The 14,716-nt window shown below is 48.7% G+C and overlaps 1 protein-coding gene across 4 annotated transcripts in view; it reads right to left on the bottom strand.

The window, feature by feature from the left end:
- Nrp2 (neuropilin 2) overlaps positions 1-4,802 on the bottom strand; it is a 119,182-nt gene extending 114,380 nt beyond the window's left edge. The window contains exon 1 of one of the 4 annotated variants that reach the window (XM_031367701.1): positions 3,701-4,802. In XM_031367701.1, the coding sequence (XP_031223561.1) occupies positions 3,701-3,773 (73 nt within the window). In that variant the 5' untranslated portion in view covers positions 3,774-4,802. The remainder of the gene's footprint in view (positions 1-3,700) is intronic. The other 3 variants (XM_031367702.1, XM_031367698.1, XM_031367699.1) reach the window with 3 other exon arrangements.
- Between the last annotated feature and the right edge of the window lie 9,914 nt (positions 4,803-14,716).

Here is a 14,716-nt window from a genome sequence, read left to right as displayed (position 1 = left end):
AGGAGGAGGAGACATTAAGCCTGGGAGTTGCCACCTTCTGAAGAACCCATGGGCAGGGACAGAGTGACTTCCTGGGTAGAGAGCAAACCCCTGCGGATCCACTCTAAGCAGTGCAGTTTTGTGGCTCGGCGCTGTTGGGGAACGGCTAGCGCCAGGGGGCTCTCCTCTCTGTCAGAAACAGAAAAGAAGGGAGGCAGAGAGAGCCAAGCAGGGAGTTCACGCCAATAAACCGGAGCGTTCAGTCCCTTCCCTTACAGCAGAAATTCAACCAGAGCCGCAGAAGCTGCAGCGCAGATGGGAGTATCCGCTACGTAGATCTGGAAAGCTGATTCCAGTGTCCCTAATCCCAGGAGGTTCCCAGAGTGTCGCCCAATCCGTTCCACGCCCCGTCACACACGCAATGCCCACCTTAGGACAGTCGGTCGACTCCTGCCCTCCATGCTGATGCTACTTAGGGACTGGTGGGACACACTAGGGGCGCAGGCAGCCCGAGGCGAGGGATGGGGGCAGCCGTTTAATCGCAGCTTGCCTCGCCTCCATTAACTTGTGTTCATATTAAAAAGAAATCAATCAGGGAAACTGAAGCATTAACTGAACACTGTATTTTTTTCCCCACGTGGGCACCGGCAGCGAGGAAGGGGGTCGGGGTCAGGGGGGTTGGGGGGGAGGCACAATCTGCCTGCAGGCGACTGCAGTGGCTGATCTGGAGGACAAGCCGCAGCCACGACCTAACTTTCTGGCTTTGGGCAGCGTCAGGGAAATGCCGCAGGGTTCTATCCGGGGATGTCCTTAGTCGGGAGGAGGAGGGGGACCGGCCTGGAGGAATCCTAGGCGGCCAACTTAGCAGAGGTTTACAGCCACGGTTCTGCTTTTGCTGGGAATATTTTTGCCTAATAGAATGTTTATGGATTGCTCAGCTCTGTTTCTGCTGCGTAGCCCAAACAAATCGATGCGGCGGTAGGGACGGCGCTGGGGGATGGGGGTGTGTGTGTGAGAGCGCTGGGGGGCGCCCACGTCTCGGCCACGTGGATGCCCGCTCGGCGTGCTCTTCACCTGTTTGTGCGCTCAGGCAGGCGCTAGCCGCACCATGCTCCCGCAGGCGGTGCGAGTTGCGCGCATTCCTGCGGCTTAGGCTGCCTGCCGGCTTCCCGCCTCTCCCCGCCCCCGGTGCTGCAATCCCACCCCGGCTTCCTGCCTCTCGGCCAGGCTAGCACGGGAATCTTTAGGCGTCGGGCCCCCAGCTTCTACAAGCTTGTTCTCCAGGGGCTGCGGCGAGCTTGCAGCGCCCAGCACAGCGCCGAGAGTAAGAGGGGGCGCTCCGATCCTGCCCAGCTTAGCTGCCCAGACTCGGTCAGACCCGGCCGGGAGGGTACGCGCCTGGGAGTCGGATGCCCACAGGGCCTTCCAGCTACCGCGGACCGGCCGGGTATTTTGGTACTTGCTCTGTTGCCCCTACGTGTGCCCGCCACCTTCTTTCCCGACTTCCTTCTCGAAATGGGTTCCTGCCGCCGCCGTAGGGCCAGGGCCAGCCCACCTCCTGGCGGGCGCACATAGGGTGAGTCAGAGGTCTAGCTTGGCCTCGCCCTTAGCCAGCCACCCCGGCTAGGTCTCCTGGTACCAATCAGTTACTCGACTGAAACCATGGCCGGAGATTGATCACCTTTTCGGTGAGCCGGACAATATCTACTCTGGGCGGGTCCCACTCCCATTCCGAGGCTGCCCGCGAGGCTTTTGGTGGGGATGAGCTTCGCTCCCCGCGCTTTTGAGCTTCTCTGGAAGTGACGCAGCGTGACCAGAGATTGGGATGGGAGGGGGCTCTGCAGAGAGCGCGGGAGGCAGGTGGCAAAGCAGGAGTGGGTCCGAGCGGGTGTCGTACACACACGTACACATGCTCCGCGCAGTGCTCAGGGACAGATGTGCGAACATCTGGGATAGGAGATGGTCCCCGAGTCTTCACAATCCCTTCCACTTCGCACATCACAGGGAGCCAGAAGTTGTGTGTGTGTGTGTGTGTGTGTGTGTGTGTGTGTGTGTGTGTGTGTGGTGTGGTGTGCCAGTGTGCGCGCACTCGCACACCGGGGCCTACCGGAGTCCGTTCTTGAATACATAATATACCGTGGGCATTCTGAAGGAGCACGCGTGCGCGCGCGCACACACACATACATATGCACATACACAGCAAACCACACACATACATAATTTACGCAGCATTCAGGTCCGTGGGAGGCAATTTAATTTCTATTCAAGCTGGGAATTCAGAATTAAGGCAAGATGGAATGCTAGGCCCGGAAATTTTCCCCAGGACGGACCTGCACCCAACCCTTCCTTGGCTCATGCTTTGCAGTTGCCCGTAGGACCAGTTACCGCAGAGAGGGAGCTGCAAAGGCTCGGATTTGCGTCTCAATAGCATTCACCACTCTGCCAAACCCCAAAAGACAGAAAAAAAAAAAAAACCCATTATGTCCCACGTAAAGTGACTGTAGGTGTGTATTGGGGAAGGGACAAGAAGCTTGGTAACCGCTAAGCTTTCGCCTCAGGACCCGCTAAGCACGGTGCGGGGGCGCCAGGGTGGCTGTGAGGGAGACCCACCACTGCGGCTGACTGTCTCCGCCAAGGGCCTCGAGGTAACAGCACTTCTCTGAGTTTTTGTCTCTGTCTTTCCTCCCTCCTTCTCTCGTTTCCCCATTTCCTTGGTAGATGGCATCCCATCCCCAATCACCTGTAGGAGCAAACGCTTAGAGTTTTTTCAGGTTCCAGACACTGTCTTAGCGCGGAGGGAAGCACCCCCAGAAGCAGTCCAGGGTGGAAGAACCGCATTGCCAGAGACCTGTTTTCAGAGAAGTATCCCTTGTCACACTCTACAAGAGCTGGCCCTGGCCTCTCCTAGGCCCTCGCTGTGCTTTATCTCTGCAGCCTGTGTCCACACACCCTTTTTGGCAGTGCTTGAGAACAAATTCCACTCAAAAGTTTCTAGCCACTTCACAAGAGGAGAGACTGCCGAGGGTCATGCAGTTTGTTTTATCTTTTAATAAAAAAATTTTAAGAACATGATTTGCTTTGCCAGAAAACACAGGGATTCAGGAGAGAGTGGGGACCATCAACCGCCCACGGGAAAGCTCGCATCACCGCCACAAGCTAGCTTGCTCCACCAGCTTCAGCCCTCTGGTTCTGAGATATAGCCACCCATTCTGCAAAGAATCCACACATCTGAAAAGCAAAGCTAGACTCTTGCTTTTTTCCCAAGCCCTTCAGCTAACATTGCTCAATGTAGCTAAGTGGAGGGAATGCAAATGATTTATATTTCACTGGCTAGGTTGAAGAAACTCAAGGGAGATGTGTTCTGCTTCAAGACAGGGAGAAAAAAAATCCCCAAAACTGTAATGCAAAGGCTTTGTAGTATTTTTAAACCTTTGATTCAGTCCATATGTGACATCTGAACACCGCCAAATTCTGTTACAAAACACGCACACACACACACACACACACACACACACACACACACACACTCCCTTAGCAAGAGAGAAAAGTTGGGTTTAGCAGCCCTGGTGGTGTAAAGAAGGCCGCTGAGATCTCCCTTTAAATTATTGAGTATTGAGGGAGCCTCCTCCTGAGCGGTTCTGAGTGGCTTCTCTGCCTTAGCAGTCGCCTTTAAAGGGGGGGAACCATGTAAAAATGAATAGAAAAACTTTGAAGGGCTTACCTTGCTGGCTTCTCACTTCGTGTCCTGAAAAGTACAGAGCTAAGAAAACCCAGGTAAGAGGAAACATATCCATTTTTGACAGAGAGGCTTTGCCGGGGGCTAGGTTTGTGGGATCTCGTATAATTATGTCTTTGTGTTTTTCCTCTCTAATTTTCTTCTTTGTGGTGTTTTCTGCAAAGGTCTCTAACCATCAGCGTTTTCCTCCTGGGTCCTGGCAGTCCGTCAGTCTTCACCTTTATTCTTGCTGGAATATCTCCACCTCACTAGGAGATAGCTCCTGAAATCAGCAGAGAGGGAGCAAGCTAGGGCAGCAGAGACCGGTTTCCTCTTCAAACCCAAACGCGTGTATGTTCTCTCCAGTTCCTCAAAGTGTCATTTCCTTTATCCTACAACATCACGAGGGTTTCCCGAAAGCTAAGCGCAAAATAGTAGTAATAATAAAAATCAAAGCCAAGAATTGTCCTGGGCATCACACGGCCCCTAGGCAGCTGTGTGATCTCAGAAGCGCAAACTGACACAGGTCCCCCGGCACCCGGGACACACACGCGGGCAGAGGCACCGACCGCTGGACAGGCGGAGTGGTAGGCAGTCAGGCGCCGGGCTCTGTCCTCTCCGGGTTCCCCTAAGCGGGAGCCTCCCCCGGCGGCTACACCCGCTTGGCCAGTCTCTGGAGAGGAGTGCGAGGCAGGAAGCTGCTGCGGCCGGTGCTGCTGGTGCTGCTGCGGGAGCGGCGGCTGGGATCGCCCGCGAGTGTGCGAGCGGCTCTCCGAGTTCGCTGGCGCCCGCCCTCACCTCCACCTCGCCCAGCGCCCGGCCGAGTGTCTGTGCTTCTGAGGATGTGCCGGGGGCGGGTTGCGGGCTGGTGCCTCGCTCGCCTCCTCTGCCTCCCCTCCGGCTCCCCCCCTCGCCTTTTCAGGCCGAGCAGCATGTGGATGTCAGAGCCGCGGCAGAGCGATCCGATTACGCGCCCGCTCAGGGCCCGCCCCTTCTGTGTTCCTGATTAAAGAGGCAGCCGCGGAGACGCGCGGCGCAGAGCCGAGGACCGCGGCACCCAGCTCGGGCGGGGCGGCGGTGGCTCGCAACCCCGGGGCCGCAGGATCAAAGTTAAGGTGCCACGCAACCCTGCCGCCCCTCTCCCAGTCTGTACTTCCCTCCCGGCCCCGCGCACCTCCGTGCGGGGCTGCGGGTGTGTCACACCCTCCCTTCAGGGCGCGCTGCCCCTGCCGGAGGGAAACTCCGCCGAGCCCGGGAAATTCTTGTTCCCCCTAAATTCCGAGACTCAGATGCTACACAGTCAGAATCCAACACAATGCCACCTGCAATGGCGTTACAGAAGGAGTTGGGTGGCAGACCTTGTTTGGCGTAGGGAGCCAGTAGGCGGCTCAGCCCTGTGTTCCCAGAGGCAGCAATGCGTGGCGGCGACACACACACACACACACACACACACACACACACACACACACACACACACACAGAGTCAGCCTTAGCCTTCGCTGAACCAAACCTCACATACTTCTTGGGTTTACTTCTCAGGTCCTTTGTTGTGTCCCAAACAGGCTCCTCTGCGGTCTGGGTTAGGATTACTTCAACATGCGCCCTTAACTTGTAACTATCTTTAAACGAGGGATGATTTTATTGAGTAAAGAATTTCTTCGGGCAATTAAATTCCACCCCCTCGACCTCTGCCACTCACTACACCTTCGGGCTTCAGCACACAGTACAGGTACAGGAAGGCCTCCTGGACTGCTACTGGACTGCTTCTGTTCATGTTCCCCCAAGGAAATGTGGTCACAATGTTGACAGAAAGAAAATAGCATTGTGTTACCTATTTTTAAGTGGAGACATGAAAACTGTTTCAAGGCGCTATAAGCTAACAGTTGGGGGAACACTTGCATCTTCGATTCCGAGTGTGGCTGGCTGATCCCCAACTGTCACAGTCACCAGGCACCCTCGCTTTCCCATGATCAAGACCAACAGAGCACACCTGGCAACCTTTCCAGTCCCTTTCCTAGCAGGATTAAGAAACAGAGAGTTTGGGTGACAAGGAACATGCATATCTGACTATACCATTTTTTTTTCCCTTGGTGTGTGGACTTACAGATTCTTCCGGGTGGTTTCTCTCCTTATCTGGACTTGCCATTAGCTTTGTTTATCACAGTCAGTGTTTGAAAAAAAAATCTGTAACTCTCACTTAATTGTTATTTACATGGAGATAAACCCAAACAAAATTGAATCAGAAGTGATTTGCAACTAGTTAAATGGAAACATAGAGGGGTTTTCCAGTGGAAGTCCAGAGCCTAAATAGCTGCCCGGCTGCAAAGGGCTGGAGTCAGAGGCCCTCTGAGTTCTTCCAGAGAGCAACACACACACACACACACACACACACACACACACACACACTCCACCTCAAATACCCATAGGGGCTAGTTTTGATTTCCTTTATCCTTTCTTTCCCTTCCCTGGGTTCCTACCCCCCCCCCCACACACACACCCTAGGTTTAAGAGAAAATCCATATCAGTAAAGCTCCAGAGTTACATTTGCCTGGTTTAAAGTCCAATTGTAAAGAATGATCTCCCCAGTCCCAAATATTTGATGAAGGAACAGGGCAAGTCTGGATTTTGGACCTTAAGCTCAAATCTAGGCTTGTATTGTTGGCAAAACACTAATCCAAGAACAAACAACCCTATCTGCACTCACAGTGCCTGCAAGGAAAGAGCTACTCAGTGTCCCAATCCCACTGCTCTCCAGGCATAGAAACCATTCCAGCTCGGACTAGAGCTGCACACAGCAGCTTTCCGAGAACATGACAGTTAGGCAAAGGACAGAGAGAAGACAGGAGAGAGAGAAAGAAACCCAAAGCCCATTGGGAAATCATAAGGATGACAACCCCGAACTGCTGGGCTTGGGACCTCAGACTCGAGTGTGTTCCCATCTAGCTGCTTCCAGGGTTCTCCTTGCTTCTGGGAAAAGTCAGTACGATTCAGTGTTTTGTTCCTGGATGCTGCTTCTGCCATTATGGATCTTCGTTTTTTTCAGAGGTGTTCTAAAGGGGGCGCTAACCTGCTTCCTGGGAGCCTACGTGTCTCCACATACAAGACTTCACTGCAGTCCACTGGAGTGAAGGCTTCCTGTTCTGCAGATGACCTGAGGGAGGGAGAACCCCTGGGGACTCAAAGCGGTCAGAGCTTTCCCAATCCTCTAGGGGGCAGCACTCAATAAATAATGCCCATGCCACTAAAGGCCTCTATATGTGCTGGGGAGCTCCTGCCTTCTCAAAGGACTTCAGCAGACCAGGGGAAGTTCAGAATCAGGCTACTGAATCTTCCAGCCCTCTCTGAACAATAGCTCACTAGCCTCTGGAGCACTTAGAATTGCTTTCACCTAGGACTTTCAAAGACTCTTAAGGATAGAACACAAAGTCCTATGTGGGGCACATGGAAAAGGGTCTTTAGGGAAAGTTTCCAGACTGGGGCTGGCTCAGATCTATCAATTATTTTTAATCTAGGGTGGAAGCAGAGGGGTCTGCTGCCATGCGTTTGGTTTTATGAGCCAAACCAGAGGTAAGGTGGTTAAAGAGCCAGGCTCCGCACTGCCACGTGCGTCCACATCTCTGACCCCTGCTTATGAAAAGACCAGGAAAGTTTCTGTGACAATGGTTTTGTGAATGGAAACACTGAACTGACCCCAAACAGCTCATAGTGAAGTGAGGATTCCTGAACTTACTCAGCTGGGATGCCCACATCACCATCCTTAATTATGAAATAATAATAATAATATTAATAACAATAGTAATAATAAAAATAGATGGTCATATCCTACAGTCTTTAGATGGGGAAGAGTGGGTTAGTAGAGCATAGAGCAAGTTTCCAGATGATGCTAAAAGGAAGCTGTCCTCAGACACTTCCTGTGGAAAGTCAGGATATCCTGAGCTATACAGTTCCAAACCTGAAGGACACTGGAATCATGGGAGGTGGCGGGGGGGGAGGGGGACCTGTTAAAAGTCTAGGTCTTGGGTCATCAGCCACCTGTGGGTAGAATTCCATAATCTGAGATGATTTCTGGGTATCGGTATTTTTTCCCCATGAATGTTTTAGATGATTCTGACCCATAGGCCGATTGAACAATAATTCTGATGTATGCTATTTACTGCATAGCCTTCAATATATCTTCTATTGAAGGATATTTGGAAAGTATTCCTTTCACACTTTTTTTCTGTGAACACTTTTCAGGTGGGGTCTGATGTTTCAGATTTCTGGAAAGCCTCACCAAGAATGTATCCACGAAAGTGCCAAAATGGTGTAGTTCCTGGCTTTACCTTGTTGACAGTGCCCCGTGCTATCACGGTACCAAGAATCGGGCCTAGAGGCCTGGGGAATTTAACAGAAGGCACAGACTTGGTCACTCATCAAGGAAGAATGCCAATCTTTATTCCTCTCTGCTCAATTTATACTGAGCAGCAGGGGGGAGGGGAGGGTAAAGCAAAAATACAAGGAGGAAACCCCCAACTGGGGCTGACTCATAGCCACCTGCAAAAGGCAGGATCTTTTTTCTTGAAGAACATAACATTTAGTCTTGAAGCAAACAGGTTCTGTAAAGAGACATCCAGGTAGGGGGATCTGTATCCAACACCTTGTGACTTTGAGATGCAGTGGGTCTAAGAACCTATTTGGAAACCACCTCCAAGTTGGCCTGCGGTAGCAAGGAGAGTGGGAGCAACATGGTCAGAGGACCAGTTATTGGAGATTGTGGAGCTGGATTCAGCACCCCCCACCCCAAGCATCACTGGTTGATGCTAGCAGCTTTTTCAGGTATGCCTTTCCATTTGTGTTCATCAAATTGTATTAAATGTTCATAGATGCGTGACTATGCAGGGGGCATGAAAACCAGACAGGCACTGGGGTTCTGCCTCTTGGGAACACAGGATCTCAAAGCTCCAGAAGTTTTCATGCTTCCACAATAGACACCACCTGTCACATGGTGTTCCCTTATCGGAGCCCTCGCTTCAACAAGCTCTCACCCTGAAAGGGAGAGATAGGAGGCATAATTACATCTTAATCTGCAATTTACTGCTCTGTCCCAGTTAATGTTTAGCCGCATCTGTCTCAGAAGCAAACCTTTGGTTAAAATGTAATAGATCCTCATTTTTGTATTCTTTCTTGTTTGATGTTGAAGTCCAGGTTCTGATCAATAGGAGTTCCCCCCCACCCATACCCCCACCCCTAACATACTTGCTTGTTGAAAATACTTACTTGCTTTCCTTAACATACTTGATTGTTTCTTTTTGGTACTGTATTTGGTGGGTTCCAGAATCCTTGAAGATTTTCATGAAGTATTGAAATCTTCTCCATTCCAAATTGTATGAATGTATGTGTTTCAGGTCTTACTCAATTTTAGACCTAAATTTGATAGGAGGGACCCTTGTATATAAAACACAAGAGGCAACCAAATGCAACATGTATTCAAATATCCCTGGGCAAGAGAAACATAAGTCTTCCTGCTTCCTCTGCTCTCCTTGGGTTCATCATGAAGAGTTCCCTTCTCTATGCTAATTTCTGTACATTTGGAGCTTTGGAACATCAAAAAGACTGACCCACAAACCCCTTCCTTTAAAGGAGCCCTTTTCAAGGCACCTACACACCATGATGGAGCACCTGTGCTTTTCACCTGGTGTTGTGTATTAGTTTCCTCTGAGACTGAAACATTCCAGTTGTCCTAGAACTCTCTCTGTAGACCAGGCTGGCCTTGAGTGTGAAGGTCTGCCTAAAGACATGCTCTACCCATGCACACAGGGAAGTTCTTTAAATGTTAAAGTAAACAACTCAAAAACAGCTTCAGGAAGACCCTGAAACCGACCAGATTCCTTAGGAGCCTTCCTGCCCAAGCAAACAAAAGATCTGAGAGTCCCTCTAAGAATGAAGGAAGCTGAGCGCAAAGAAGACTCTGAGACCAGACCAGCTGCCTGGAAGAGGTTTAGACCAGAGTCACTTGGAAGTGACACTCTCCAAGCTGCTGAGCAGCCTGCAGGCTGGTGCAGTGAGCTCCAGGTACCCAGCACTGTGAGCTGTCACCCGTGCTGGGGTGAGCTTTGGGGATGCAGCTGTCTTTGAGTCATTTCTGTTCCTGTAAGCAACCCCTCACCCAAATGCTTGTCAGCAACCTCAGTGAAACTCATTGGTTCACCAAGTTGGACTTTAGTGGTGTCTGTAGTTTGTAACTATTGTTAAATCGCTATCTGGGACGAGTAGGCCTATCTATGTGCCTCCCCAGTAAAAAGTCTTATCACACACCATGTGGCTTTTCCATATTTGAAATGTGGCTAGTGTGACCAAGGGACCGAATGGTAGGTTGTATTTCAACCTACTAATCTAAATTTGATTTGTTGTTTACCACCTTCCATGTTGGACAGAGCGGCCTTTGATAAGGAGCTGGACATTTGCCATGGAAACGCAGCAAACTCCGCATCCTTATAACTCTAAGGCTCCGACACCTTTTCACCCACAGGGGAGATCTCAGCATCTGTAGCAGCTCTGGCTGCCAAGCCACGCTTTGAAAATGCAGGGAAGGGTCTGTTAAGAGGCACGGCTCGTACGGTCTAATGAGTTCTGACCTTGCTCTGCTTTCTTAACTGAGTTTTCTAGAAAATTCCTGGGAAATCAGGCTTAACCTAGTCCTCTATGAGGCCCTGGCTGGAGCTCCAGGCCAAGAAGACATTGCAGAAAGTCAGTAGATCGGAAGAGACCTTAGGGTCTCAGAAGATCTGGGGTGTCTGTGTGAAGTGTGTGAGTTACCCCCTGGATGAGGGATTGGTTTACATGACCTTCTTACCTAGTTTGGGATCTGGTCTACAGCTCTTTCCTAATCCTGTTTCCATTCCTCACGAACCTAAAACAATTCCATAGACTGAAATCAATGTTCATCCTTAAGTATGAATGGAGCTATTCTGTGAGTATTACATAGCTGAACGTACTTGTGATTTCACAGTGCGTATGTAATAGGAGATGTTACGGTTACAATCTGAAGGGTTTTTGTTATTGTTTTGTTTTCTTGTCTGGGAGCTGAAAATTCGCATTCACTTATTAAATTTATAGGCTAATTTTCTCTGCAGGTTTGACCCCCAGCATTTCTGAGAACACTTTGCCAGAAATTGTACATACACACACCCTAAGCCCCCCTTTGCTACACCCTAGAATTGTAAGGGAGGTTTTTTTTTTTGTTTTTTGTTTTTTTTTTTGTCGTTGTTTAGTATCACTGCTTTCAGATTTGTAACCTGTGACTTATGGTGCCTTAATTAGGCATCTACATGTCAGGTGATTGTTACATTATGGTGGCAAGAGCTGCTAATTTGAGCATGAAAGTCATGATGGAAAGTCAGGAGTCAGGGAGTTGACCTTTTGCTATTGAGAGTCCTCCAGGGTGGGTTAATCCACACCGACCAAAGTCATTAGTCCTCACTCTCCTCCTTCATATTTACTCCTACACAGTTTACTGAGCTGCCAATCAACCCTTAGCATCCGACGAGCGCACTGACAGGGAGGGAGGGGGTTTGGAACAGGCTGGCTTTCCGCAGGAATCCAGAACACATATACAGGGGCAGCCTGGTTTTTCAGTACCTATACTATACCGTGATTTGATTCCTTTTCTAAACTTAGAAAAAAGAATACATTTTACACTTTACACACATATTGTTTAAATAAATTCAAAGAGATAATTAATGAAAAACGTCAAGTCTGCTCCCTGCCTTCTGTCTGTTGCTGTAAGTAATGGAGCCCATGGACACGTTCCATAGGTATTGAGAGTGGATTCCAAGCGGAAAAGCGAAGGCACTTTGATGTTTTTTCACCAGCTTTCCCTCTCCAGTTCGCTCTCTCTTCCTCTGCCAAAGCACACAGCAGTAATGGCCTTGAAAACCATTAGGGGGCAGCTGTGACCAAAAAAGGAAACCACAGGAAAAGGGACGCGCTAAAATCTTAAGAGGTGCAAAAGGAAATGAACGGAATGCTAAGGAGGGAGGAGAAGCCAGAGAAGAAAAGGAAAAGAGGAGAAAATTAACTACAGCATTACAAAATCAAAGGAAATGGAAGAAGGCGGTGACGTAATAGTATTAAAAAGGTAAAGGAAGTGTGTGCACGTGTGTGTGTGTGTGTGTGTGTGTGTGTGTGTGTGTGTGTGTGATTGTGAGGTATGTGTCAGAGTGTCAGTGTGTTAGTGTGTGTATCTGTGTGAGTGTGTGGTGTGTGTGAGGGTGTGTGGTGTGTGTGAATGTGTGTGGTGTGTGTGAGGGTATGTGAGTGGGTGTGAGGGGTATATGAGTGTGTGTGTGAGTGTGTGTGTGTGTGAGGGGTATATGAGTGTGTGTGTGAGTGTGTGTGTGTGAGCGTGTACGAGTATGAGAGTGTGCATGTGTGTGGTGTGTGGAAGTGTGTGTACCTGTGCGTGTGTGATATGTGTTTAAAGCGATTCTGTACAACCTGAATCCATTCACTGGAAGCAGAAAGTAGGGGCTTCTTAGAACCTGTTGTGAGCATCGTCTGTCCATTTGGGTTTGTGATGTGGAGGGGCAGTGGTGGAAAGGCGCACACCATTGCCCCACCCCCAACCCCTGTACAATGCTTGCAGCCCTTAGCAAGGCAGTGGAATTAGCCTGAATATAAAGGTGTAATTCTGTTTCTCAGAGCAGCAGAGCTCAGACACCAGGAATGGTTTCTTTTGAAGCTGATGCCATCATCAAAGTGCTTTCAGGTGCACTTCAGGCAAAGCTCCCTGGCTTCACCAGGTTAACTTCATTAAAGCTCCTGGCTTGTGCTTTAATGTTTCATAGCCACCCCCCCTTCCACTCCCACCCCCAGGGTGCATTAAACAGAAACAAACCCTCATGGGAGCTTCGTACCCTGATGTTTTGCATTGCGAATGGAATTTAGGCTGAGGTGATATTAAATGGAGACTTGCTTCTAGAGCCCAATAAATTCCCTCTCTTTAATCCAATGTCCTCTTCCTGACTTTAAAAGAAACAAAAACATTAGGAAACTCTAGTGTAGAGTCACCAGACAAACCCTGCAAGTGTTTGGGACTCCTCTGAATATGACATGCTACATGTGATTCAAAAACTCCACTGCTCCCAAGCTCTGCCCAGCTTTTTACCTTAGTGCCACTCTTCCCCCCCCCCCCGTGCTTCCCCCTCCCCCAGGAATTGTTTCTCTGTGTAGCCCTGGCTGTCCTGGAACTCACTCTGTAGACCAGGCTGGCCTCGAACTCTGAAATCCCAAGTGCTGGGATTAAAGATGTGCATCACCACTGCCCGGCTAGTGCCACTCTTGAAAACCAAGAGAATCTGCCCTTTCTAGAGTCAAAGCCTCAGTTCTCAATCTTCTCTACAACGGTCCAGCTCATCTTTTTATTGAAGGCTCGGGATGGCCAGGGGACACGTTAGGTGTGCTCTAGTTATAGAGGGAAACACCCCCCCCCCATGAGTACACTTACCATAAGGAAACCCTAAACCTCTTGTCATGTAAGGCTGGGGCATTCTCAAGTGTACAATTGCATGCCCTTCTGATGTCAGAGTAAGTTACCAGGGAGCTTTTGAGAAAAGGCTGTGCTTCAGAGCTTGGAGCTTCCCCTAGAACTTCTCCAACCTTTCTGTAATTCCCCTTTCCTGTCACATAAATTCTTTGAGTTTAATTTCTAAGAAAACTTGGAATTTGTTTTTGACCAAGCAAAAACCCCACTTAAACGAGGTCCCAACTTTATTACAAGTTGACTTGTTAGACTCTGCCAAGGACACAGGTTGCAAACACAGAACCTGTTTTCCTCTTGCTTTTCATTTACTCAGAACTTAGAAGGAAGGGCAGTTTTGAATTTTCAGCACAGGTGGATGTACGTTTTCCTCTCGGTGTTACTGGTGGTCAGTCTTAGCAGAAATAAGGTGACTTCAGATACATGGAGGTCCCAGCCCCTCAGAATTAGGGCAGGTGACATTTAAGGTAAAGAAGTATTCTAGGGTGCTCTAGCCTAGTCACATTATATTTAGGTTAACTGTATGAGAAGACATATGCCGGGGTACCCAGAGTCAAAACAACTAGTTTCTGCTTCTGGCTTTGTGGTAACTTACATCAAATTAAAAAAAAAAAAATTCCTGTCTCCACACTCTAAAAGTCATGTCCTCATTCTTCAGCAATGGCTCCCTCACACTCCTTAACTGAATCTACGTTCAGTGGAGAGCAGCATCCAGTTTAGATCATTCATTCATTAAAAACATGTACTTGTTGAGTATCTACTATATGCCAAGCTCTGCAGAGGTGAGAAACATCTGGGAGTAACTGAGAGAAGATGAAATCAGGGACATGATTTCCTATCAGAATGGTCAGATAAGAATCAAGACAGAAAGCTGGATCATTCCAGCTGGAGATTGTGAGTTCTAAGAAGACAATAACACAAGAGAATGTGCTGGAGACTGGTAAACCAGTGGACAGGAAGCCTGGTTTAGCCCTTCTACTTACCAAGGCTGTAAAACAAGCAAGGAACCCATATCTTTAAGATAAGGATTTCTGCAGTAATTGTGCATGTCACAGTTTAAACTGAGATCCATCAGTACATTATAAAGTCAGTATAGAGGATCACAATCCACATTTTAAAAACACAATCGGTCAGAAATGGGTATTGATTTGTGGAGTTCATTCCCACATATACACGTATGTATAAATGCACATGTATATATCTTATACACACGTAAATGCACATGACATCATGTATAAAATGTAGTCCTTCTAATGGGTTGCCACATTTTATGGTGTTTGTGATATTAAGCTTTTTTTCTGATTCTATTAAGTTTTATCGCAAGAGCCAAACGCAGTATTATTTTTGCTTGATTTTTACTATCATTAAACAAATAGTATTGCTCTTCAGAGAATCCAACTGTTGAACTCAGTTTCAGGCATCATGACTGACACTTGAGATATGTTTTTAAAATTAATGGGAATTATATTTACATACTAGGCCTTATAATAAACCCAGTAGCCTGA

This window comes from Mastomys coucha, unplaced genomic scaffold (assembly GCF_008632895.1).
Source record: "Mastomys coucha isolate ucsf_1 unplaced genomic scaffold, UCSF_Mcou_1 pScaffold14, whole genome shotgun sequence".
NCBI lineage: Eukaryota > Metazoa > Chordata > Mammalia > Rodentia > Muridae > Mastomys > Mastomys coucha.
Note: the sequence above shows the minus strand (reverse complement) of the source record. Positions and strands in the feature narration are given on the sequence as shown.